Source organism: Lates calcarifer, linkage group LG4 (genome assembly GCF_001640805.2).
Source record: "Lates calcarifer isolate ASB-BC8 linkage group LG4, TLL_Latcal_v3, whole genome shotgun sequence".
Taxonomy (NCBI): Eukaryota; Metazoa; Chordata; class Actinopteri; family Centropomidae; genus Lates; species Lates calcarifer.
Window position 1 is genome coordinate 14,831,003 of NC_066836.1, and position 27,751 is coordinate 14,858,753.

Genomic DNA, 27,751 nt, shown 5'->3' on the forward strand with positions numbered 1-27,751 from the left:
TGCTTTGTAGCTCTGTAGCTTTGGCCACTGGCACAAACATGCACTCAGACTATCTTACTGTATGTTTCTTCAAGCAGAGATCCTAATGGAAATGCATTTGCTGCTAAGCTACACACGTGCAACTAGCTTGTATCTCACAGTTTAAGCCAGGGCACCAAGTAGCTCATCAGTGATGCTGAACCTGCATCTCTGTGTCAGTGTTTGCAGTACATTAGCAGCTCTGCTGTACTTGTTGACCCTTGTTACAGGTGGTATCTGCACAGATTATGCAAAAGCTGACTAAGCAGACTCTGCCTCTGAATGTTAAAACATTTTAGTTTGCCACCTGCTGAAAGAGGATGTGAATAGCTAATTGAATACTCCTTGAGTGCATTTTTTGTTGCTTGGATTGTGTACTTTCAGGGCTCAGAATCCCTAACTGTGGCTGTTAATATTTGCACCCTGTCACCTGCACTTTTAAACAAACAAAATAACCTTAGGGACAGAGATTAAAAGGTGCTTTGGTACAAAATGTGCCCTATGAGAGGTGCAAGGTACAGAGTGAACCCGCATACAAGCACCCAGAGAATCATGTTTGAGTTCGTTCCAAATGGACCAAGACTGCAGTAGACCCGTTCCTGTTTCTGTCCAAGTCCCTTTGACAAAGTCTGAAGCTTCTGTTGTGTCACAATCACAGAAATATTGAACATTAGTCGTTTACACCTTCTGTGCTCCCTCTGCCTGGCCACTAGAGCGCGCTCAACGCCAACTCAGGGTGACACCAATTCAGGAAGGTTGTCATTGAAAACACCCTCTAAAACGTATGACATCATTTGAGTTTTCATTAACACGTGGTAATTAAACTTTTGATGTTAGTGTACGCCGCGTTTGACAACACGTTAAGCATCTATTTCCGTGTGTTAATTCGGGTAGAGCCACTTGAGGCAATTCAAGCTTTAGGTCATGACTGAGAGGCCTCAGCTGCAAATTTAGATCATTGAGCTGAATTAGGATCAGCATAAGCTAATAGTTTAATGATATTTAACGCAATCAAAAGACTCATTTAGTCTGATACTTGAGCATCTCTGACAGGATGACTAGTGAAAGTATAAGCGCAGTAGTTTGCAAAGAAGTCACGTCCACCCCTCCCTCTGTTCCTCTCTCCTTTCTCTCTCCCCCTCTCTCCTCTTCTTCTCTCCATCTCCTCTCTACCTCTGATTGGTTTTCTCCAAAGATAATTGGAGGCAAAATTTGATATGCTTAATGTCATGGACAGGAATGAGGTTTCACCGGCGTCCGCTGCCACCATGAAGAAGAAGGCGGTGGGCGGCAGTGGCTGCAGCCACATCAGCGCACCCAAGGCTGTCGCGTCCAAATGCACGAGAAGCACCAGCATCCACAACTGTTTGGACTCCGGTTCTCCCGGCGCACCGAGCGGTAAGCAGCCCGGTGTGGCCAGCAACGTCGTGATGGACGAGACGGACGACGGGGAAGAGGAGTCCAAGTTTCAGCATCCGCGGTTGCGCCGAGCCGGGGGGAGCGGCAGTGGCGGAGGTGGAGGAGGAGGAGGCGGCGGCAGTATCAGGATGAAGAACTTTACGCCAGGAGGGGGAGCCGCGACCTCGGCTTCCAGGAGAAACTCCAACAAGGAGCCCTGCCTTACGCACACAGAGGACGCTCCTGCCGCCCCACGGCCCACTGCTGCCTCCAGAGCTACCGAGACCCAGACACCCTGTCCGGGCGATGCTGCCCAGCGCGGCGAGACCAGCAGAGCATCTGGGGCGGAGGCGTCGGAATCAGCGGTCGCGGTAGAGGTTTTAAACGCGACAGCGGGTGATGTTTGCAACAGCGTCGCTCCAATTTCCAGTATGAAATGCAACAAAAACGGAGAATGCAGGAGGGACTCGGGTACCGGGAGCCTGCGCTCAATCATCTCCAAACAGGAGAAGCAGACGGGAGGCTCGGGGAGGGCCGAGGACGGAGGGAGCGCCAAGCGCGGAGCCTGTAACTCGACTACCGCCAGCATGGACGGCTCGATCACGCCAGGCGGGTCCCTGACCGGGGGGCACGGAGGAGAGAGCGCAAACCCCAGCGGTGTCCCCGAGAAAAAGGACTCCAAGGTGTCCTTCTCTAACGCACCGAGCCGGAAAGCCTCGTCCTCGCTGCACGGCCCGACTCAGACTCAGACCCAGCAGCCCAGGAACTCTGTCACTTTCCAGAAGCCGGAGGATGGACCGCCAATTGTGCCCGCCGAGGATGCGGAGCCTCGGGGCAGCCAAGCCAGCTTCATGCAGCGGCAGTTTAGTAGTATGCTGCAGCCTGGAGTTAACAAATTCTCCTTACGCATGTATGGTAGTCAAAAAGCAGTGGAGAGAGAGCAGGAGAGGGTAAAATCAGCTGGAAATTGGATTATCCACCCTTACAGCGATTTCAGGTAAGAGCTGGGGCTGCCATTGGTTGCACGTTGAAAGTCATGAGGGGCCCGTGTGGGTTCCCATTGTCAACCACAACTTACTTTATAGTGAGTAACCACTGTGGCTCCATGGGAACACATGCATGGTTATTGTTCTAGGCTACTGATTTTTCATCCCATCCCCTGTGATTGAATCTGCAGAGATTTGAATCGATGCATTGCAACTTGCTGCCATTAATCCCCCAAACAACCTGTTGTCAGGCAAATTGACTTCAGCAAAGAGTGTCCTTTCAAGGTTGTAAACAAATCCGGTCTGTATGTGCGGTAGCATGTCTGGGATGCTCAACAAACCCGGCCTGCTAACACATCTAGACTTTTCGTTGCAGTGTACAGAACAAAGAGGACAGCGATCTGACGCTAATTCGACTTCATTTAAAACGCCATCATTTTCATAGATCGAGTTAATATTCGTTGTAGTGTAAGCTGTGCTCTGCGACAAGAACCGTGCTAACAGGATGTAGGCTATACGTGTGTGTGTGCGTGCGTGTGTGTGTGTGTGTGTGTGTATGCGATGCACTCAGTAATGGAATGTCACCTTGAGCCAAGTGTGCGAAAACCTCAAGCATGCTCACTGGAGACATATCCGCCTGTACGACTCCCCAGATCCTGCATTTTAATGACGGATGCGCTCTGTTTATCACGGCTCAGCACTGGTAACCTCAGCTGGACACCCAGCAGCTATTTTGTCATACAAATATTTGGGGAAATGCACGAGCGCAGAAGGCTCCTCGTGACCTGGGCTGTGGGTAAAAAAATAAATAAATAAAATAAAAAAAATAAAATAAAAACATGAGCCTCTGATGGCTTTTATTCGACATGTATCAGTCGTTGAATTGTATTTTGGGGGGGGGGTCAGGAAATGAGTAGGTTTTCTTCTGGGCTGCGTGGTTTGGTTCCAGCACCACAAGGAGCGGACAGCTCCCGTCTAATTTGGAGTCGGCTCGCGCGTTTGAGCGCTACCTATAACCCACCCCCCAACATTCACAGCGCCATTCATGTTTGGCCCATTTGTATCACATAACGCCGAGTCAGTAGACCACTAAAGGCTAAACTTGAGACACGTCTCCAACAGCAGAGATGTAATTCGACAACAGGCCACTTTGGAGACCTGTCCGCATCACGCAGACTCCCACGCGCCGAGAAGAAGCTATCATGCTCTCCCGTGATTCTTATGCTAATGAATGCTTAGCCCAGTTAAAGCAGCCGAAGTTGCTCCTGACATTACCGTCGGGGCGGTTATTGTTGTTGCCGTGGAGTGGAGGAGTCGGAGCTTGTTGCATAAGTCGCAGTGTAATGACTCAGCGCTGCACCTGTCCTGCAGAGATGCCTCTGACGGGGCTCAGACCTCACTACTTTTACTCTGTCTGTCCCAGTCACCAAACTGCCACATCACTACCGGCACAGAGCAGCAACACAGTCGCCTTCTTGGCTTCCATGTGAGCTGCAAGGTCGATAAAAGCTACAAATGCGAATGCAAATTGACCTTAATGTTGTGTTTGATCCTTTTTAACAGTTAAATAACACACTTAATATTGATTTATCAGCTTGATACTTGATAACTTTTCCTAATTTTACGGGAATTATTTATAAACCCAATTTAGTCCTCTTCAGGTTGGAGACTCTGGCTGTAAAACGTGAATATTCTCTGTATCTGTCAGTTGGAGTTAGTACTTTTTATGCAGCACTGCCCCTCCCAAATCAGATGGAGGTCTATTTAGTTTGTACCTTGTTTTCTTTTGGTTTGTTTAGAGGAGGTCTAATTTACCCCCAAACATAAATTACATCACTCTGAAGGATACACTGTACATTTCTTTGTCAGCAAATATTCCAATGTTTTATGGCCATTACATTTTGTTACCTTCATCAAACGTACAAAGGGAGGAGTTATCACTTAATGAGTTTTAGTAAGGTCAGAAGGAAAGGACAAAAGTGACAGAATAGCATTTGCTGTTGTTATTCTTTCACTGTCTAACCATAAATAACTAGGAAGTAAAGTAAGTAAGTAACCAGCAAAACAGAAGGGTTAAGAAAGGAGAATGAACCTTGCCTCCATCTTTTAACTCATCATTTAAACCTTGAAAATGCAGCTTGAGGAGCGAATTCATTTCACTCAGTCAGTCTACAGGAAAAACTGCCATGTTTATACATTTTTTTACTCCAAGAAAAATGCATGTACTTAAACTCACACTCAGAGTGATGATCATTAGATTCACTTTGCTGTTTATAGGAATATAAAATGCATAGGAAGACTCCTCATAAATAGTGATTACGGTGCATGTCAGTATTGGAAGAAGTAAGTTCAGCACAATATCTTTCATTACTCTCTGCATGTTCAGGCAGGCAAAGTGTAGCTCCTGCACTTTGTTCACACTTTTCAGTCTTGAGCTAGGAAGTCTCTTGTGCCTATCGGCTTTCCACAGCAACTCCCTTTTCTTATCTGACTCTATTTTTGTCCCCCCCCCTTCCCCACCTCTCTCCAACCCCTCCAACCCCCCTTTCCTGTACTCCACACACACCCATGTAAACACACTGTCATGTACACACCACAACTACACACACGCCCGCTAGGTTCTACTGGGATTTCACAATGCTGCTGTTTATGGTGGGCAACCTGATCATCATCCCCGTGGGCATCACCTTCTTCAAGGACGAGACCACTACGCCCTGGATCATCTTCAACGTGGTTTCCGACACCTTCTTCCTCATGGACCTGGTGCTCAACTTTCGCACGGGAATCATCATTGAGGACAACTCGGACATCATTTTGGACCCTAAAACCATTAAGAAGAAGTACCTAAAGACCTGGTTCATTGTGGACTTTATCTCCTCCATCCCAGTGGATTACATATTCCTCATAGTGGAGAAGGGAATCGACTCGGAGGTGTACAAGACAGCCCGCGCCCTGAGGATCGTCCGCTTTACCAAGATCCTAAGTCTTCTGAGGCTGTTGAGGCTCTCCAGATTAATACGCTACATTCACCAGTGGGAAGAGGTAAGAGCATGCTTTTCATGTCTGTCCCTGAGTAAATATTATGTTAACTCTGATCACACAACTCTTAGCCACAGAGGAAGAAACACCCAATCTAGTCGGTGATAAAAGGTCACTGATTCGCCTCCAATATGCTGATGTTGGCTCGGGACCAAACCAACAATCTGCCTCTCTGTCTGCTCTGAGCTGCCTGCTCTTCTCCGCCTGGAGGCTCGGTATTCATGTTCTCACCTGCCACCTGGTGAGAAATGTATGATGTCAGCAGGATGTTTGAGCCTTAACAAACTTTGCATTCTAATTACTGTTATTGTCACATAGCCTCTGTCTCCCCGTCTGACCCAGCAGTCCCACAGGCGGCACCAGGTGGTCTAATAAGCAGCCTATTACCAGGGCAAACACAGTTAATCAATTAAGGCGCCGGAGGAAGAACAGGTGGGGTGGAGGGTGATGAAAATATGCAGCACTAGGGGGCCGTTGACTTAGATTTTATATATGTCACTAATTGTTCATTTAAAGGGATTGGAGATGTTAGATGATCTGGCAGGCTGCTGTTGCCAGGTAGAGTCCTCAGACTGAACCCAATGACCCAGCCCTGCCCTTCCTGACCACTTGGCTTTTATTTACTCTGTGAGGGATGCACTCTGTCGGGGGCCCTGCTCCATCCTCTTCCTCGGAGTCCTTCCTCAAATGAAGGAGCGCAGCTTGGGAGACGGGAGGTCCAACGATGTCATGAGATCACTCGACTTTTCGTTTATGCCAGTATTGGCAGCATGGTGTTGGCATTTTGCGGTGGTGAGCAGCGCACTGGGGCTCGGGTGCTCACTTGACCTTTGGATAATTGGATTTCTGAAGATATGATGTGATATGCACACACACACACACACACGTACTCTTGCAGTGGTGCATGATGGGAAATGATACTTGGCATGCATGGAGAATGAGAGCAGAGATGTGGTGGGGAGTGAGACACTGACACAGGCAAATGCCCGGTCTCATATGCCTGTCTCTTTGACGTTAACAGTCGTCATTTTATTTTGAAAATCCAAAAATCTGAACCCTGAGCTACTTTTAGTTTCTGTAACTGTCTTGGAGCTGTCCATGGTGCTGAACACCATCCATCATCCATCAGCACAACTGTGTCCGGTACAGTTCCTCTCATCCATCTTCAGTAAAAACGATCTGACAAATTACTCTATTTTGTCAGTTGCTGATTGATAAAAACTGACAGTGAAAACCCCATAAAGGTTAAAGCGGCATTTGGAAAGATCAGCACATGTGATTCATGTCCAGTCTCATTCCTCATCACTCCCATCACAGAGTATCACTTCTCCCTCAGCTGCACTGAGTAAGAAATGACCCATTTGTCTTTCCTTCACAGTGGACTTTATCAGACAATGTAGGCTGTTCTTACTATGCAAAGTACAGTAACTTCTAGATATGATTATTGTATTTAAAAAGCCATCAAAGCAGCAACAAGGAGTGGTTTGTTGAAGTCAGTCAAGTGATAGATGATTGGCCTAAGTGACTGTCCGGTGACTCAGAATGATTGATGGGTGAGGTAACATAGACTATCAGTTGTTAAGAATCATGATGGTCCCTGTCCATCATCCTGTGTGTTTGAATGTGTATTTGCACAAGTTGACATGCCTGTCTGTGTTGTTAGTGTATCTTTATGCCCGCAGGCTTGCGTGAGTGTTTTTGTGTGTGTGTGTGTGTGTGTGTGTGTGTGTGTGTGTGAGACTAGACTCTATGTGCGTGTTTGAGCCCCTGATTGATGTCATGTGTCTCTGTGTAACAAATGTCTTGCCTGCTCCTGCTGTGTTTGATTTGGGACTGATGGGAGCTTGTCTCCCCTACTCATTAATCAAACTTGGTATAATCCAGAGGAGACTGCGGAGCTGAGTGGGTAGCTGGTCCTGCTGCAAAAATATCAATGCAAAGATTTAAGTATTTGACAAAGCTCAAACCTAAAATACAAGTGCAGCCCAGTTAAAACTCCCTTTCCTGTCTTATTGTCTTCCTTCAGATCTTCCACATGACCTATGACCTGGCCAGTGCGGTGATGCGGATCTTTAACCTGATTGGTATGATGCTGCTGCTGTGTCACTGGGACGGCTGCCTACAGTTCCTGGTTCCCATGCTGCAAGACTTCCCCTCAGACTGCTGGGTGTCCCTCAACAAGATGGAGGTATGTGTCAGGGGAATCATGTCTGCGCATACGAAGTTGCACATATCACCCCCGGAACTGGATTTACATCTTTTATTCCAAGTTGATTGGGAAAGATCTGATCGTAGTCACAGAGCATTGATTGAGGTGTCTGACCGTCATCAGAAAATATTGGCTGAATGTCAATCAATATGTTGTGGTCATGATAAATGCTTTTTTGTGTTTTACTGCAGCAGAAACCTCAGTGCTTTAGGATCAAAAGATGAAAAGGCCTCAAAGCTGTGTATGAACCTTCGCATCTGAATGATATTTAATTTAATTTCATCTTAAAAGCCAGAAAATGGGTTTTTGCTCCTGGTGACTCAATTTTTGTGGCCACAAAATTAAATCAGTTGGTAATTTGATCTTGTGTCGTACTGACAGTGCATGGGTCATGCCATAAAAATAGAAATTAGTTGCAGAGTTGAGTCTTCCTTTAAAAGGGTAAACAGTAATAAATATAGGTCTGAGACAGTGAAACAAGACCGGGGCTTTGCAGCCACATTAGTGGGTCTGTGAGGCTGTTCTTTGAAATGAATGCTAGCATCAGCATGCTAACAAGCTCATAGTAACATTGCTAATTACTGTTAGTATAATGTTTACCATGTTCACCATCTTAGTTTAGTGTGTCAGCATGCTAAAAGAAATCTAATTAGCAGTAAACACAAACTTCAGCTGAGGCTGATGGGGATTTCATTAGTTTTGCAGGAGTTTGGTCATAAAACAAAACACTTGACAGATAAAATTTTTGACCTGATCATGGTGTTAATGAAATGTCAGAGACACACTGAAGTGTAAGATTTACTGACAGTCCAGAGTGGATGTTGATGTGAAGATATTTTAGAGGACAAGTGAAAAAGTTGACTTCATGGTGGAGCTAGAAGAAAAAGTCATTAGTATTCATCCTTTAAGGACCATGAGTGTCTGCACAAACAATCTGTCCAGCGGTCATGATATAAAAGACTTCAATTTGGACCAAAGTGTCGCACCGACATTTCCATCCTTAGAGCCGTTCATGGCTAAAAATGAAAGGTCCTCTAGGTTATTGGTGATGGTTATACTATAATTTGGATCAATAGGGTCGACTTTATAAACAGTGTACTGCTGTTTTCAGAGATCCATTATTAACCTAAGTGATGCCTGTTGCAATTATGCTGTTACTGATTCAGGAGAAAAAGTCTATATTTCTCTCCAACAAATCAAGAAAATTGCTCATATCTTGTGCAGTAGCATCCAATCGGCGTGCTCGACATAGAAAACAACTTTATGACACCGATGAAGAAGCTGTGAAAAAGAAAGCAGAGAGATTTAAGCGCACCTCTATATCCCTCCGTGCTTCCTCTTCAGCATGGTGGGGTGATGACAGGAAAGATAAAAGGGGAAAACAGAGGGATGGAGTGGGGGGGTAGTATATGGCCAGGCAGCTGGGCTCTTTGTTGCCATGTCTCTCTCAGAAAGATAAAAGCTGGTTGTTTATAGGTCTGTCTGTCAGCCCAGCCTTTTACTGAGCAAGGGGAGACCACACTAACCCAGACATGAGGCACAGGTCCAAATGGGGTTTTAAACAGATTGGGTCCTGTTCCCCCCGATGCTGTCAGGGCCGCCAGTGACTGCTCGTAAATTTCACATTTGAAGTATTTTGTGGAGGGCAGCAATTCTTTATTGTTGTACAATAGTAATTAAGTTAAAACAAGTTAATGTGATGATGAGAATAAATAGCCTCTCTTTCATGTTGGTGAAAAGGAAGGAATTCCTGTTCTTGTTTAATGTGGCAGGCAGGGCCATACTGCAGATTTACCAGCACTATTTTGTAGCCCCTGACCACATTGACAAAATCATATATTACAGTATTGACTCAGGATCTCAATAATGTGTGGATATTTTGGGTCTGATGAATTGTGCTTTCATACAATATTAAATCCAGGTAATGAATATAGATGGTAAAAGAAAAAAATAACTATAACAAGTGGAGACTGTTTCTGTTTATTACACCATTAAAACAGTCATCTAAGTTCAGAGACTAATTTCACATTAGTGCAGCGTTAATCTTTAAGATCAGAAAAAGATAACATTTAAACTATGTATACCTCAGTATTACAAACAGAATTCAGGCATTTAGAGATTTAAATCAGAGCAGGTGTGTCCGCTGTCCCCGAGGCTGACTCTCGACCGTATCCAAACCAAGTCTTTGATGTTATAGACGAGTAAAGACTCCATCGTGCTCTCATTACACCAGTTCCAGCTCTTCCATTGGGATGATTGGCTGCTTTTCACTAATTAGACAAAACAAGAAATTTGAGGATGCCATTCTGGGCTCTGAGAAATTGTTTTTCTACAATGTTTAGACATTTTGTACATTAAATGATTAATGACTATGGGCAGATTGATTAATAATCAACTATAGTCTGTTGCTACCTTACATGTAATATAAATACACTGACATGCATCAGTACTCAGTATGGGCTTTCTTTTACTTCGTGTATACTGTAAAAATTACACTGCTGACCTTCCCTATAAAGCACTGCAAGCACAACAACCTTAACCTGAGGGAAACTTGAATATTTCACCCGTTAAAAACTTACATGACACACATGAGGACAACCTTGCAGTCTGTACAGTGCTTCAGAGACTTCAGAGTCTGAAGTCCAGGATGATGAAGTTTAGGGCTGACAGGCCACTGACTCCTCCATTGCTCTCGCCCTCTGTATAATCAAAGACAGTCAGTCTCCAGAGAGCCGTCACTCTCAAACTAAAGGGCCAGCCTGGCATGGTACACACTGCCTAAAGCCACCTGAGACCGCCCCCCTATTGAGTGGCTGACAACTTGTAACATTAGCCATTGTGTTGCAGCCAGGCCATCCATCACGCCCTGCACCCTGCAGTGGCTGGTGGTGTGGGGCCCACAGGCAGGACCCATGGAGGGCGTTGAGAACTCTCGGTAACTCTGTATGACATCCACCAGCCAGTAATTGGATTCAGTCAAACTTGTAATACCTCCGGGAACATAGGTTGTTTTTGCATTACACCCCAACTTCCATCCATTAATTTCATTTGGTTTATATTTAGCATTAGCTTCGCACAGCTTTGTCAGCCACGAAGTTAATTTCCATGGTAGAGTGCAGTTTAGTGGCAGAGCCTCGCTGTGTCAGTGGAGTGCAGAGGCAACTGGGTAATAATAGTGACAACAGCACTAACTGACAGACACCGGGTGTACAGTTTCGACTCTGTAATTACAACTGTGCGTGTACCCATCCCTTACTGTATCCACATCACAGAGACGTCTCTTTCCTATTATCCCCCACTGTTATCAGCAGGAGGGGGCTTTGCTGTACAGTGGTCTGCTCGCTTGGAGCAGATAAGCCGGTAATCACTATGTATGGTGTTAAATCACTTTATTTACTCACCACACCTAGTTTGACCAAACAGTATTACAGGTTTGCTGCTGGACGCTGCAAATTTGATTTGAACTACTCACTAGGCCTGTAACAGCATATAAACATGAAAAGTGAGAGCTGCTGTCCAACCACTGTAAATGGACAAGAAATGAGGTGGTGTTTGTTTCCTGGGCAAGGTTAGAAAAGGATGCAATTATCTCGGTCCCACAGGAACTCAGGTGTTTTTGTTCTGAAGGATCTCATTGTGCTGAATACAGCCATAGCTACAATTCCCTACCCAAGCAAGAAGCACTGTTACTGCACTTAAACATTACTCAAGCAGCAGTGACATTAGTTGTGTTGAGAGCAATTCAAGCCTGAATGTTTTGAAGATGGAGCAACAGTTACTCTGTTACCTGTGGTCGCAGTGAAGGGACCGGTGTGGCATCAAATACATTTTACCATCAATCCACTCTCCATTTCAGTCATGCTTTCCATAGTCAGGATCATTTTATATTTAGAAGAAAGATTTCTCACAGATTACCTCGTGAGGAAAAAAATGTTCGGCTTTCATATCTGTATGCTAAATATGAAGCTACAGCCAGGTGGGTGTTAGCTAGGTTTAACACTAAAAACTATGAGCAGGATGAAACAGCTAATGTGGCTCACTACTGAAACATACGCCTAGCAGCACCTCTAAAGCTGACTAATTAGCATGTTATATCTGGTTTGTTTCACCAGAACTGAAGCAGAGATGTATACTAATATGCTGCAGCTAGCCAGGCTAGCTGTTAATTAAGCTAAGCTAATTGTCTCCTGACTTTGTGCATATAGCACCAACATCAGAGTGGTATCAATTCTCTCATTTTTACCAGGAAAGTTAATGTTAATTTACCAAAATAAAAGAATAAATTAGTGGTTAAATTAATTAACACCTGGCCAGACAGCCACCATTTCTTGTTCACGTTGGTTGATTAAATGGGCTGCTACATGCCACTTTCTTTTGACCTTAAAATGAACCACAGTGGGCCAGAGGATGCCTTGTTTCCACATTCAGTAAAAATTTCATTGTCCACACCACAGATTATAAAGAAACCACACTGACATAGTAAGGCAGATGAGGTGAAGGAAGAAAGAGACTCAGTTAGAGTGAGTGGAAGCAGGAGAAAGAGGTGACTGTACAATAAACTCAGATAAGCCATTGTAATTTAAACTTGCGCATCAAATATCTTTACATATTTGTCGAGCTTATCGTTTGTCAGACACACAAAATGATTGGTCATTCAGTTTGTTGTAACCCCATTTTTCGTTATCTGCTTCCTCCTGTCTCTGTCATTTCTTCCACAATGGTACCTATCAGCCCAATACAGAGTCTCAGTCCTTCAGCCCTTGGTGCAGGGAAGTGTGAACTGATGAGAGTGGTAACGGGGCAAAGGTTCATCTTTTGTGCAGTTCTTTGAGTGTGTGTTTGTCATTTTTAGTCGTGTGGCTCAGTCAGTCCACCACTTTGGTCCAGATGGATTAACAGTAAATATTGTCCAGAACTTCATGGTCCCCAGGGGATGATTTTGGTGATCCCCTGATTTTTAAAAATCTAGACCCAGCAGCAGGTTGACAGCTGTGGTTTGTCGATTGAAATGTAAATTATTGAAACTATTGCAGTTTAGAGCAGATGTTCCTTCTAAATTAGTGACACTCTCATCAGCCTCAATTGTAGTTTGCTTTGCGCTAATTAGCAAATGTTAGCATGCTAACATGCTAAACTAAGGGAGTAACATCAGTAAATGATAAAACACTGATTATTCTAAAAACACTTCAAATGTTTAAATGTTTGGGAAAAGTAAAGACTGCATTTCTATCTCTTCAGCTCACCCAACACCAGATATGATATCATAAAATCACACAAGTGACTTGACATGATGACCTCCCTGCCTACACCATCCTCACACCAGTAATACTGCCACACACATCTGCTAACACGTTCATACCCACAGCATAATACAGCTTTCTGATATGCTGCAAAAGACCTTTATTCTGACACCACCCTCTTTTGTGCTAGACTTTTTTTTTCTTCTCAAATTAGTGTATATCCTGAGCTAATTTATTTTGGCTGTGATGAGTAAATGTGTCTCTCCTCGAAGGCACATCACCAAACTTGCATGTGGTCATTCTGTTTGACAGGTGTAGTTCACATTTGAGTGTATGACGCCTGCTGCACAGCAAGGTTGCCCCAGCGTACACAAGGAGGCATTTTAGGACACTGGAAGATAAATTTAAAGCCCAAGCATTATCAGCCAACTTCAAACGAACTATATACTGCTAATGGAGATGTTGATTACCAACAAAGCAACGGATAGTTCCCAAACTGAAATCTCTGGGGAGGGCTGTTCAGACTTGCGAGGATATGGAGTCTCTCTCTCCCTCTCTCTTGCCCGGGCTATTTCAGAATCAAAGTGCTCATCGTTCATGTATTATTCAATCTGTTTCACTCCACTGTTTCTCTTTCTGTTTTCACATACACCATTTAGCCACAGCCCACTTGGTGGAGCTATATTTATTTTTGGAGATTACATTTTCCTCTGTTTCCTCGGAGAAGTGCTTCTATCTCTGTATGGCCCTTTAACGTTGTTCCTCAGTCATTGGTACAGAGACACATACCATGATGTTGTACCTAGGATCCTTCCCTTTTATACCTAACTAATGATCATTTTCATTATTGATTAATCTGTTATATGTATAACATCAGAAAATAGTGTAAAATGCCTGTCAAAGTCTTCCACAGCTCAGGATGTCCTTTAGTTTGTTATGTCTGACCATTACTTTAAAATTCCAAAGTATCTCATTCACAATCATGTAACAAAGATAAAAAGAAAGAAGATAAAAACAGCACATATTCATATCAGAGAAGCTGAAACCACGGGCTGTTTTTGTCCGATAACAGATGACTGATTGGCAAAGGTGCAGGTAAATTCTTTGTTAATCAGCTAATTGATTTATTCTATTATCTGCTCTACACTGCTTCATAATGATATACAGTATATTTATATTTAGTCATCATTGTTAGCATTTGAATATGTTGTCACTTTCCAGTGAGACCTGTGTATCTCTATATTTGTTCCATATTGGGTTGAGAAAATTTCTTAATCTAAATGAACCCTTTAAAAATCAACCAGGCAAAGTACTGCATGTTTCATAATATATTAGCAGATGCATTAATAGACTGCTAGAGCACTTCTATAGGTTACAAGAGAGGATGTAGTTGATGGTCTTTGGTATCCGAGCGCAGGCTGTAACCTCCATGTAGCCTCGTACAAATTTAGAGAGGAGTGTGTGAGAGAGTGCGTGTGTCAGGGGGCCATGATAAAAAATGATGTGTTTTTGTGCTCTTCAAACCAGGCTCTAAGAGGTTTTCAGGATTCTGTTTTTAACTTTCGTTTTCCATGCACACAAGTTTTGCTTTAATAATACAATGTCATTACACAGGACACTAGGCTCTCTGGCAGAATGATTTCCCCCCAAAAATTAAGTTTCAATCCAAACTATTGGCTTTAGCTTCAATTAATTGGCGTCGACAGTCTGTTCAGACTGAGGTCAGCAGAGTCACCACTCTGTGCTAATGAAAGAAAAGTGGAAACAAAGGAAGCTTGGTGGACAAAAGTATCAGAACAGTCGAGCTTGTTGCTCAGCCACCCAGCTCTTTTGTGAGGTGGGAATTTTCGGCTCAAAGCCACAGTGAAATATCTCAGAGCCATTATTTACGTTTGAGTGAAGTGTACTGGTTGTTGATTCTACAACGTGATGAATGCCTCATAATACTTCTGTAAGTTACGATCTGAGGTTTGTCCCCTCATGAATCTCCTCACAGGCAGCCTGGTGACCGCTGCCCGGCTGTCACCGCCTGTAGTAGATTCCCATTCACACAGCTCTGAAAGGGCATATTTAATGACCTCTCATTATCATTCCTTTCGGAAGAAATAATTTCCAAACCGTCTCTACTTTGCTGATTAGGCCTCGAAGGATTCCCCTGATGTCTTTTCCACTTCCTCCCTCTTTCCTTCTAATGCAACTCTGTCCCTCGAGTTCTCATTTGTATAAGTGCTGTTTGGTGACCCTGCTGTCCCCAAAGCTTTTCTTCTGGTTCCTTTCTCCCTCGCCCTCAAAACATGTCTTTTTATGTAACCCTGATGTCATTAACTGTTTATCTCCCCTTTCTCTCTCTCTGCAGAATGATACCTGGTCAGAGCTTTACTCCTTCGCTGTATTCAAGGCAATGAGCCACATGCTGTGCATCGGTTACGGCCGGCAGGCCCCGGAGAGTCTATCAGATATCTGGCTCACCATGCTGAGTATGATTGTAGGAGCTACTTGCTATGCTGTTTTTATTGGCCATGCAACAGCTCTTATCCAGTCCCTGGACTCCTCCAGACGGCAGTATCAGGAGAAGGTGAGGAGCTTCATTAAATCAGCTCTGTCCCATGTTCTCAACACTTTTTTTGTTTGTTGTTGTCTTAAACAAAACCAGTTCACATTCAGTTTTTATGTGAAGCACTCAAATATATATGTAAAATGGTGTTTTTTGGAAACTTTGGGATCTCTAATAGAAGTAAGTAAAAGTTCTGTGGGTTTCAGGGATGCTGTGATTTGATCTGTTAGATCAGTGTCAGCACTGATACTATAACTGTATTGAATGAACTGGGGGTCGATCAGATGTGGCCACATAAACCATTACACATATTGATTTCTAGATTTATTTGCTGGCAGTGGTAGATGTTAACTGGAAGCACTGACAAAGATTAACTCCATAAAGTTTTACATTTAAAAGAAAAAAGATTTTATTCCACGTTAAGCAAATACAGATGAAGGAGAAGACGTTGGATTGGTTTCTCTATGTGAGAACTCACAGTGTGAGTTTTGTACTGACTGGCCCACTGTTTGAGGTCAGTACGGTTGAAGAGCTCCCTCAATTGAAAAATGTTATAAGTAGATCAAAACAATAGTGCGGCTCATTAACGCATGTATATTTTCTTTTTCTCCACTTGTCTCTTTGTACGTCTTTGGTTGCAACTGATTTTACGTTATTAAATATTTGCTGCTGAATAGAAATTTAACGCAGGCTCATCTATTCATTATCTACAACACAGGATTTCTATATATTCAATATGAATTCTAAAAAGTACAATTGTGTATCTAACTTGCTGTACTGTGGTACAGCATGAGGTCACACCAGCACACCCTCATGATCTTCATCACACATTATCAGGTCCTTTCACTGCTTATATATATGTTGTCATCAGACAGTATTTTTCTTTCACTATCAGACAGATCTCTTAAAACAGAGATGGGGATCAGAGCATTGCTGAGCAGTGCTGCAGCAGTGGCCTGTGGTGGTAGCAGCGCAGCCTCTCTGTTTCCAAGCAGAGTCTCGCTGGCTGGGGAGCAGGGGGAGTGTTGCTGGCTTTCAGCAGCCAATCAGAGGCTGCGGGTGTGTTCGGCCAGGTAGAGCCACATCACCAGGGGCCGGGCGTATTTGTGTGTGTGTGTGTGTAGAGGGGCTGATGTGGGAGAGAGAGAGAATGAGACTTAGAGATATAGTCTCTCTGTGTGTGTGTGTGTGTGTGTGTGTGTGTGTGTGTGTGTGTGTGAGATATGATGTCCCCTTGGGCAGCAGTAGAATTGATGAGGCAGCAGACCTGTGTGTCCTGCCAATGTCATCCTGAAGGTGACGTAAGCAACCATGGCTGCCTCCCTCTCTCTCTCTCTCTCTTCCTGATCACTCACTCACTGGCTCTCACTCTACCTGCACTCTGTTGTCATCTCTTATGCGTCCTTAACCATCCCTCTTTACATTATCTCATCCCCTCTTTTCTTTATTCCTCCCCTCCACCTCCGAAATACCTCCACCTGATTTTCCCCTCCATCTCTTTCTTGTCTTTAACTCTCTCTCTCTCGCTCTCTCTCTGTCTCTGTCTGTCTGTCTGTCTCTTCCCGTCCTGATCTGAATTTCTCTCTCTCTCTCTCTCTCTCTCTCTCTCTGTCTTCTTTCCTCTCTTCCCCTCTCTCTGTCCTCTCCGGTGGTGGTGTCCTTGAGAGGTGCAGCGCTACTGCTAACCGGCTGCTACAGGGAGCAAAGCGAGGGGGAGGGGAAACCTGTGGGAGACGGAGGGGCCTTGTTGTCGACACCAGTCCTGGTGCACTGTGAGATATTTGAACACTGTCTGTTTCACAACATTTAGGGTGGTTTTTTCTGTCTGGCTAGAGTTGTGTGGAACTCCCTGTAGGGTTATTTTTTCAGCCATGTGGATGGACGCTTGAGTATAAATCATGTCCAATAAATGGTTTAGAAGACAACGATTCAGCAAGTTGAGTGCTGACTGGTGCTCTCTTCTTTACTGTGTGTCCTGGATGACGGGAGTTAAAAGGCTAGAGAGAAATCCATTGTGTTTTATCTATGAGGAATGTTTTTGTCCAAGAAAGAGACTGCTCCTCAGCTGTTTTCCCCGCAGTTTTGCAGTTGAATTGAATTTGCACTACAAGCAGCCTCAACACTGACAAAAGTCTTACATATTTAAGAGCTTTGATAGTTGTATAATAATCCTCAAACAGCCTCTATTTTTTATTCAGTTCAGGGATAAATTAAGGAAGTGAGAGATATATATGCTTTCACTTCAGAAATTTGTTCATAATACTGTGTGTTTGCACTAATTTTCTAATGCACCCTCACCCCATCCCTGAATATTAGTTTTTTTCTGCTGAGAGCAGGAAAAGTGCATTTCCCCAGAACCCTTTTTCTGACCAGTTGTCAGATTTTCCTTCTTTTTTTTCTGCTGCTCTGTGAGGATTAGTATTTGAGCTAAAGACGTGTACATTTAAAAAAAAAAAAAAATATATATATATATAAATTAAAAAAAAAAAAAAACACACAGAGCAGAAAAGTGCCAGCCGTGCCAAAGAGGCTGATGCTGATGCTGCTGGGCGAATTCGCCACGCCTCCTGTGAGTGACATTTTTATCATTTGGAGAGTGTTAGCAAAACAAGTCTGCTGGCAGTCTGTTACAGCCCCTGTGAGGCTTGAGCTAGGCTTGTGTGGAGGTTTCCATTTCAGCCCAGCCGTAATGTCAGACTCAGAATCCGTGCAGGTTAAATTTAGAGAAAATTCGGCTTGGTGGCTTTGGTGCAGAGACCTATGAGTTATTTATACACAGTAACAGTGACACACAGCAGAGAAAAAAGCAGCCTCACTCGTGTCACCTTTTCCTACTTTTAATGTACCAGTGCAAATGATAAATATAGGAATGTATTTCTGGTCATCACAAAATTTGGCTGACAGCTTTTGGAAATTTCTGAGTTTATGTTTGTTGAAGTCTGACCTGCAAACCTGCATGTCTGGCCAGTAGATACACTTGCATCATTAAAGGCTCGTCACATTCATGTCCCACCCACACTGATGTTTTCTCTTTTTTTTTTTTTTGCTTGATTAGATCTGGTCTCATTCTGCATTCATGCACCACTGGCAGAAAAAGAAGAACAGGAAACAAACAAACTGTGCAGCTCCTTTTTTAAATTTATCAGATCTGTTGTATTAGTGTCAGTATTGGATTTTATTTAGGTGGCTGATCGTGCAGCCATTTCGCCTGCGGTCTGTTGACATCTCTGTAGTTTTGTGATACCTCTGTGGGTGCTGATGTGAACGATTTTTCTGGCTCAGCATCTTATAATCACGGTCAAACAATATGACATGATTGTGGCATGTACAGCAGAGGTCTCCTTGACTGACATCTGTCCCAACCTCTTGTCCACTTTGAGCCAGCACACTGAGCCAACATGAGTGAAAACAACTGTGTAGGTGAGCAAAGCCTTTAACAGTCACTTGTTCAGTAGGAGTAGGTGGTTAGTTCACTATGTAGACTGACAAACATGCTACGTTCAGCTCATAGTGTGTCTCTCTAGAATCACTCAGCAGGTACTTCAGTTTACTGTGAATAAAATTTATTGGGATGATTTCATTTCCTTTTTTTTTCACAGCAGACATTTTGAGTTCAGATGTTACTAATAACGTTAAGCCAGAGCTATTGTTCATCTTTTATCAACAAGATTTTCTTACTCTGATGTAAAAAAATGTCCTCAGTGAAACAGACCTATTTATTTTGTCCATGTCATTATTTCCTGTGAAATATTCACATAATTTCGTCACGGATGAAAACTCAGCATTTTGTGTGTCATAATTCCAGATATAGACCTATTCTAAAACCTTTTCTAGCATCAGAAACACTGCAGACTTACATTTAGTCTTTGTTTGGTTTTACATCTTACGTTGCTGTACAGTGAAAATCATGTATCTTCAAATTTGAAGATTTTGATTTTTTTCTGATAAACAATCCAGTGTTTCTCTACGTGTTGAGAATTTCTTAAGCTTATTAAAGCAATGAAAATCCCTCTGGGATATCTGAAAAATGCATTGTCATGGAGCTGAAAACAATTGCTGCTGTTTTCATTAGCTAAATAAAAGTTGACGTTTTGGAGACGTATATTTTTTTACAGGGCAGTGATCATATATTAAAAGACTTGTCTGTGATTTTGAGAAAAATAAGATTACAATTTTGGGTTTTGGATTTCCCCATTAGATTGCAGATTATGCCTTTAAGACATGCAACAGACAGTAGATTAGTATTATAATTCTACACCAATACACCTTCTGTATCCATAATCAGCTGTTAATGGCCTCACGGGGGGTTTTACACTGAATCAGCTCCTCTCTCTCGTAGTTGTAGAGACTAATCTCAGCGAGACGGAGCAGACAGCAGTCTGAGCTCTCTGCCATGACGTGGCACTGCACAGGATACAAGATTGTTTTCTACCTTCACCCCTCACCTCTCCTCCTCATCTCTGCCTTCGTGCCGCTGACACTGTCAACAACAGTGATCTGTCTTCTCTTAGCCAGACTGCTTGTCACTGATCGCTCCAATTATCCAGAGCCAGGCTGACTTTGCAAAGATAGTGGCCGAAGAGATTCCTATTCACCGGCATCTACAGCAAAAACAGTGTCGCTTTGGTTGTGCCAGATGATATTCACTACTCTGATAGAAAGTGTGTCTGATGTAAAAAAAAAACCCTTATCAGCCTTTCTCCTTTGGTCGTCACTCCGTTTATCTGAATTAGAGGATTTTCAGTGTTTCCTTAGAAGCCTCATTTCATTTAATAAGACTTTGTACTGTGTGAGACCTCACAGTGTGTTGTTCCTCCCTCTGTACACATCTTCGAATGGAAGACAGACAAGACAAGCTCTGACTTACCACTATCTGATTTTCTTCTCTTTGGTGAATGTGCTTCATAATATAATGAGGCGATTTAGCCAGGAATGAAGTGAATGAATTATACATCCACATGGCCGTTTGGGATGAACCCAAATTAGAATTTCCAATGGAGAGAAGTTGTAGCATGAATGAGCAGGAGGAGAGGAGAGGAGAAGAGAGGAGAGGAAAAAAGACACGAAAAGAATGGAGAGGATAGGAAAGAAAAGGATGGGAAAGGAGAGAGAAGAAAAGGAGAAGCAAAGGAAAAGATTGGAAAGAAAAAGAAGGTAAAGGGAGGGAAATTAAGGGAAAAGAGAAAGAAAGGGTGAGAAAGGGAAGGAACAGATGGGAAAGGAAAAAAATGGAAAGGAGAGAAAATTAGGGAAAGGAAAATAAAGGAAAAGAGATGAAAGGATGGGAAAGAAAAGGAAAGCTGATAGCTGTATTGGGTCAGTAGTTCATGGGCTTAAAAGTTCAATAATATATTGAAAGTCAAAAACAAAACTCTCCATACATTTTTCCTCTGAATGGCAAAACTGAAAATGCAAAGAGTTAACAAAACAGCAGTTTAGATGACAAAATGTCAGCGAAGCGTTTTGCTGCTGCAGACTGTCATCAAAGTGACACAGAAAGTGGATGTCGTTTCCCCCCTCATTCGGGTGTTTGTCAGTCCCCTCTCACCAGCCGAATGTGTGCTCCCTCTCCTTCTGTGACACTGGGGAGATTTCATATTGGCCTGGCGATGATCGATACGGCGCGCTGTGACATGGCTCTCAAAGTCAAGTCCTTTAATGCCATCATTTAAGTTCAATCAGATAGGCTTTTGCTGCCTCATTCATTCAGACTTAGCCTGGGCCACAGTTCGCCTGGAATGAGTTTCATGTCTAACCACAGCTGCTCAGTCTCTGCAGGTGTGTGTGTGTGTGTGTGTGAGAGAGAGAGGTTTTCCCTCCTTGCTAGAATACCCCACACCTACACTTTGTTCACAATCAGCACTTCTATTCTATGAAAGGCACACCAGCTGCAGCGTTGGCTTTGACACGTCGGGTAAAGAGTTGTGACACAGGGTCATTTCTTCGGGCCACTCTCCATCTGCAGATGTCAGGAAGCAGAGTTACTCATGCAGGTGAGATTTTGTGTTGCGTAATCACAGGAGCTGTGCAGCTGTACCCATCCAGGAGACGTTTCCTTACGCAGATGCTGAATTATTCAAACGCTGCATGTTTGGTTTATTTATGTTTATGTTATTTGGCAGACGGAAGCAGAGTGGATGACGATATCAGTCAGAAACACGCATTTCCTGCCTGTGCAGAGCCATGAGGGGTCGTGGAAGACCCACCTCGAGTCTGCAGACGCAGCATGTGGTGTAACATTCGTGAACCTACACACAGCGCAGAAAGTATTTCATTGTTTTGGCTCTGTAATCCAGCACAGTGGATTGGAAATAGAACACAATGAGGCTTTAAGCCTTTACCACCCACTGTTTACAGCCATGCAAGCAGCTCTGTGTTGTAGCTGCTTTGAGCTAAATGCTAACATCAGCATATGCTAACATGCTCAAACAACAATGACAATGTTGACATGCTGATGTTTAGCAGGTTGTGTGTACCATGGCTTAGATTTGCATGTCTGCACGCTAAGATTTTGTAATCGGTGCAAAACACAAACTAAAGTGAGGCTGTTGTTAGTTTTTTCAGGTTATTTGATCATAAACTGAAGATGATAATTCAGGACAAACAGTGAATATCTAAAAACCTTAAAAATCCTTAAAAACAGAACAGCATTTTGCACACAACAGACTGTTAAAGTCTTGAAAATGTTTTGTTACAGGCAGACCACCTCCAGAAGGATGTTGATCGGCTCATCCTCTGTGTTTGTACAATGCACTGGGATAATCTTCCAGCCAAACAGTGAAAAGTTCTTGACTAGAAAAGTCAGTCACTTAATCTCAAACCACCTGAGTGTGTGTTTCATTTGCTGAGGAGCAGACTGAACTTAAAAAGTGCTTGAAACAAGCAGAAAACTGAAGAAACTGGCTTGAGAACAAACCTGGCAGAGCACCACCAGAGAAGATGCCAACCGCCTGCTGATGTCTATGGGTCATAGAGTCTAGCCAGTCACTGACAGCAGATTTACAACCAAACCTTATTGAAGTTTATGTAAATTTATTTGTTTCTGTCCTCTGAAACTGAGGGACTACACACTCATTTAATAGTAGACTTAATCACCCACGAATTAAAGCTAAGAACCAGCGCTGTTTAATTGATTATCCAATACACTGAAGCCCCAACAATGACACAAAATGTTCTGCTGTCTTAATACTTTGTGACTCCGCTGTAAAGACCATGAATAAAACAGTGGTTTGATTTGTTACTTTAGGCAAAATTAGGATGCGTTTCTGCTCTCCTACTGTCATAAAGTTTGAGAAAAGTGAAGATCTCTTTGCCCAGTGCTGCAAGGATTTGAGACAAGAATCCTCCTTATGTACGCATGCATTCAGTTATGTACAACTTTAAATCTTTGTTTGCTAAATGTGTCTCTCTTCTGGAAACAAAGAGCCAGTCGGTCTGTTAGCAAACAATTTCCAGTGTAGGAATGTATCAGATGCTCCTGAGGATCCAGAGCTTGTAACAGTGTGTGAGCAGGTGGACCTCAGTGTTTTGCTTGGGGCCTCTGACACACAGACACACGGCTGCTGACACAATATTGTCTGTAAGCAGAAGTGAACCCGGGACCCTCCAGTTGTGTTGCAGCCTCCCTGCTCTGAAGCAAACCTAGTCATGCTGCTGTCAGGAGATGTCACTTGATGCCAGCCGACAGTTTTTGTGGCGTCCGTCCACCACACAGTAGACTTTTAGGACTGGTGGGATAGAGGCTGTGCGGACGATGACTTCCTCAGTCCCTGAAAGTTGTGAGTGCACAGTGTGCGCTGAGGCACGCCGAGCTGTCACACCGCCTGTGTTCTGGACAGCTTTATAGGTGCAGGATTGAGATGTGGTCTTATCAAGCTTTCCATTTGGGCTGGGCTGAAGTGCACACAGTCTGACAGCAAAGTACAAGCAGGAATCTTTTTCCTTCAACAGTTTACTGTCTGGTCTGTTTACCGTCACATCCATCACCCTCCCCTCTCTCTCTGCAGCCCGGCCTCTCAGTGGTCACTCTGGATGGATTGTGATTAGCATATCTCAACAACAGAAGTTGATTGTTTGTGTTGTTACCATGTTGGACCCTCCACTCTCTATTGATCTGGCATTGATTAACTTCTAGCTAGCACTGATCAAAGAACGAGCTGTGTTCATTTAAGTTGACAGCTGAAGGGCGTGAGCTCGCACTGGCCTGTGTGGCTGTTTGTTGCGTCTTTGTTGACTCACTGGAAGAAACACTGTTGCATCATCCTCAAATAAAACACAATGTTACTTGTCATTGATGACTTGTATCCAGTAGTATCCATGCAGTTTGTGGTGCTGTTGAATTGTATGGTGTTCAATAAAATAAGAAAAACCTCTGAGGATAATACAATACAGTTTGACAGTTCAATGCATTACAGCCTCCAAAATGACCATAAAGTGGAATTGGCACCCCTGTAAAAGAGTTTTACTATAAACTGAACATTATAACCTTCATGAAGGTAAAATCTATTGCAGGGCTGTGGCATTGGAACGACCACTGAGTGTAATTCAGAGAGCAAATGAGTGCTGCTGCTGGCTAAATATCATAACAGAGGTTATGTGACATTTTCTGTGTTTTTTGAAATGGCTTCAGGGAATATGCTATACATAAATCTATAGACATATACAAAGAGGCCTGCATACCTGCTGTATGTGAATTGCAGTTCTTACTGTATATGTACAGTAGACAGAAATTTGTTCATGGACACAATTGTGCTGTAAGATTTTTAAATCAAATTGTATCATAACTTTATAAGTACTTTTCAAAGTTGGTGGTTGTCTTTTATTCATAGCTTTGGCTCTGTTTGTTTATTTGTGAGTTTATTCAAAGGATGAAGTTGGAGATATTCTACATCTTTGTGAATTAGTCTCCTTTTTTTTCCCCAAATGGAGAGATGGACTCAGCTCCAAGTCCATTTGTTCCTCTCAGATGTAAATAACATCCAAAAACAACTGCACACTGCAGATTTTAGCAAACGTGACCCAAATGAGAGTAAATAGTGCATTTTTTGGGGACTGTTAGGGGAGAGTTACACATTTGATATTATAGTGAGTATTTGCCAACAGTAGGACAGTGTTTGTGGGATTGATGCAAAACAAGCTTCATGTTTCTTCTTTCTGTTCATCATAATGAGGGAACATGGTGCGGCTCATTTATGTGTTTTTAATAGTTTTTGGACTGGAATGCAGCTCTATGGCACAGAGGTATGAGTTATATCAGGCTTAAGCTGCACAGACAGTAATTAGAAGATCAATTTTATTCTTATTTATTTATTTTGTGTAAGAGTATTTGTGTGTTTTTATAGGATTTTTTAAAAAGAAAAATATGGAATTGTCACCGGTCCCCATCTCTGATTAGGCTTTTATAATGCAATACTTTACTGTGGGTTAATACAAAGTGTTTCGCAGATGGTTTTAAAATCATTACAGAGTATGAACTGTGTTAACATAACATCATCTCTGTCTGTCCCACTCCCTCTCAGTACAAACAAGTGGAGCAGTATATGTCCTTCCACAAGCTGCCTGCAGACTTCCGACAGAAAATCCATGACTATTATGAGCACAGATACCAGGGCAAGATGTTTGACGAGGAGAGCATTCTGGGAGAACTCAGCGAACCTCTCAGAGAGGTAAACACACAATAAGACACACAACTTCCACACACAAGTATCATTTACTGTGATCACTTTTATTCATGCATGCAGAAGGACCCCTCAGTCTAGCACTTTGGTTGGACTTTGACATATTTCTCTGTTCTTGTACCAAACTATGTGTCTTTTTCCAGGAAATTGTCAACTTCAACTGTCGCAAGCTGGTGGCGTCCATGCCGCTGTTTGCCAATGCAGAGCCAAATTTTGTGACGGCCATGCTGACCAAGCTGCGTTTTGAGGTTTTCCAGCCACATGATTACATCATAAGGGAGGGCACAATTGGAAAGAAAATGTACTTCATCCAGCACGGAGTCTGCAGCGTCATCACCAAGGGCACCCTCGCGATGAAACTCTCTGATGGCTCTTATTTTGGAGGTAGGCAACAGTTTGTAGTGTCCTGATGTGTAAGTGTGTTCTTTTTTGTTAACTTTCTTTTTTTAAGCTGCTGCACTTTTTCTTTCCTCGTTCCAGAGATCTGTTTATTGACGAGGGGTCGGCGAACAGCCAGCGTGCGAGCAGAGACTTACTGCCGACTCTACTCTCTGTCTGTTGACCACTTCAATGAGGTGCTGGAAGAATATCCTATGATGAGACGAGCCTTTGAGACCGTTGCCATTGACCGTCTGGACCGCATTGGTAAAAAAAAAAACAACTTTAGAGATAAAGTGGGGAGATTACATTCGGATGAGGAAAAAGTTGGTGCACAGATAAGAATAGACCCTGACATATGAGTGCAGCTGTCTTGCTAGCAATATGAAAGCATGTAACATCTGTATAGGATAGTAAGCAACTATGAGTGCCTGCATCCCACTCTTTTTTAATTTAAAAAAAAGTGCACTTTGAAATAAAGGCTGTTTACAGAAAACAAAATGATATTGTGCTCTGGAAATATTTGCAGAATATTTATGTTGAAATAGGCAGTAAAATGAGCTGCGCTGTTCCCTCAGAAAGACACAGGACACTGTAACAGTAGATGAGAGTACAGGGTGACATGTCCATTTTCCTCCGGGCTTGTTCTGCTGGAGGATGTTCCTGGTCTGAAGGACATCACATGCTACATCTAACTCGTATTGTTCTTCCTCTCCAAATCCTCTCGTTTCAATGTTTTGTTCTGCTTTTTGTCCTCCCTGCCCTGTCCTCTCTCATCTCCGTTCATTCTTTAATAAGCAACTCATTTATTTATTTCTACAGGTAAAAAGAACTCCATCCTGATGCACAAGGTTCAGCATGATCTCAACTCCGGTGTCTTCAACAACCGGGAGAATGAGATGATCCAGGAGATTGTCAAATACGACCGGGAGATGGTGAAGCTGGTGGACCTGCAGCGGCCGCGGGCCATGTCCATGACCCCTTCTATCGGCGGTATCTTTGCTCCCCCTGGTCAGCCGCAGACGGGCTCTGCTATCGCCACCCTCCAGCAGGCCGTGGCCATGAGCTTCTGCCCCCAGATGGCAAGTCCGCTGGTGGGACCAGGGACTCTGCAGTCTCCCCGTATGGTTCGAAGGTTCCAGGTGGTGCAGAACCTGTCCAGCCCGATCTCCATGTCTCCTCTTCAGTCTCAACCTCCTCAGACGCTCGGAGGGGCGTTTGGATCTGCAATCTCCAGCCCTCCCGTCCAAAGTCCACTCGCAGCTTCAGGACGGACTTTCCAGTACATGGCGAGCGCGGGACCCTCTGGGTCCCAGTTGTCCCTAGTACAGCACCATGCACCCAGCCCCACACAGACCCAGCAGAGGCCTGCCTCACACAAGAGCACCCACTCCCTTCATGCGGGCAGCTTGAGCCAGGATACCCGGGCCCTGTCTGCCTCTCAGCCTTCACTCCCCCAGGAGGGAACACCACAAGCTGCCTCTGCAGCCCCCAGCCCTCCGCCCTCCACCCGCACCTCCAACACCTCCATCGGCCCCCCTCAGCCCCCTCACCCGAGCCTGCCGGGAACCTCAGGGGTGGGGAGATCAGCAGGAGCTCAACAGAGGGTGGCCTTTGCCTCCACACCGCCTCCCGGTGGACCTGCTGGAATGGGGGCAGTAGCAGCAGCTGCTGGATCAGGACCTCCAGACTCTGGAGTTCCCAAGAAAGATTCAATTGTCAGCCTTCCAGAGCTAGACTCTGCCAGATCCCGGCTGTCTTCCAACTTGTGACCCTGGTAGAGTTCAGGAAAGAGGCCTTTTTTGTAGGAGAATCTGTTTGTTTTAGGTCAGTCCAGCTGATCTGTCAGCCTGCTAAATGACCATTCAGCTATCGCCTGCGCCACCAGTCATGTGACCTGGATGCACTGTGTGCTGGTGTCAGCAGAAGGAAAAGAGCAACTCAAAGTCTTGAGACACTTTGGCCAGGAGGAGTCTATACAATTAAACTAGTATAACTTAAGGTTGAACTGGTCTAGTCTACTGTGCCAGCACCTTTAGTCTTAGTATCACCCCTTACACTCTGCTTCCAAACACCTACTGTATATCGCTGTCTTTACTGTAAAGATATGAAGAAAAGTATGATTAATGTAACTATTGCATACTGTGTAGAATCCATGCAATGCAATCTAGCAGGAGCTGGACTTAAAAATGAAAATCAGGGACTTGAGGTCAAATGACAATGACATTTTAAGCGTTCAAAAAGTGTTTTGA

At 43.7% G+C, this 27,751-nt stretch overlaps 1 protein-coding gene across 2 annotated transcripts in view; it reads left to right on the plus strand.

Moving 5' to 3' along the window:
- LOC108883584 (potassium/sodium hyperpolarization-activated cyclic nucleotide-gated channel 2) overlaps positions 1-27,355 on the plus strand; it is a 28,925-nt gene extending 1,570 nt beyond the window's left edge. Inside the window, exons 2-9 of one of the 2 annotated variants that reach the window (XM_018676916.2) lie at positions 1,256-2,413; positions 5,021-5,444; positions 7,468-7,629; positions 15,247-15,465; positions 24,963-25,109; positions 25,265-25,505; positions 25,602-25,766; positions 26,322-27,355. In XM_018676916.2, the coding sequence (XP_018532432.1) occupies positions 1,287-2,413; positions 5,021-5,444; positions 7,468-7,629; positions 15,247-15,465; positions 24,963-25,109; positions 25,265-25,505; positions 25,602-25,766; positions 26,322-27,271 (3,435 nt within the window). In that variant the 5' untranslated portion in view covers positions 1,256-1,286 and the 3' untranslated portion in view covers positions 27,272-27,355. Of the gene's footprint in view, positions 1-1,081; positions 2,414-5,020; positions 5,445-7,467; positions 7,630-15,246; positions 15,466-24,962; positions 25,110-25,264; positions 25,506-25,601; positions 25,767-26,321 lie in introns of those variants that run through there. The other variant, XM_018676914.2, reaches the window with a different exon arrangement.
- The last annotated feature ends 396 nt before the right edge of the window (positions 27,356-27,751 follow it).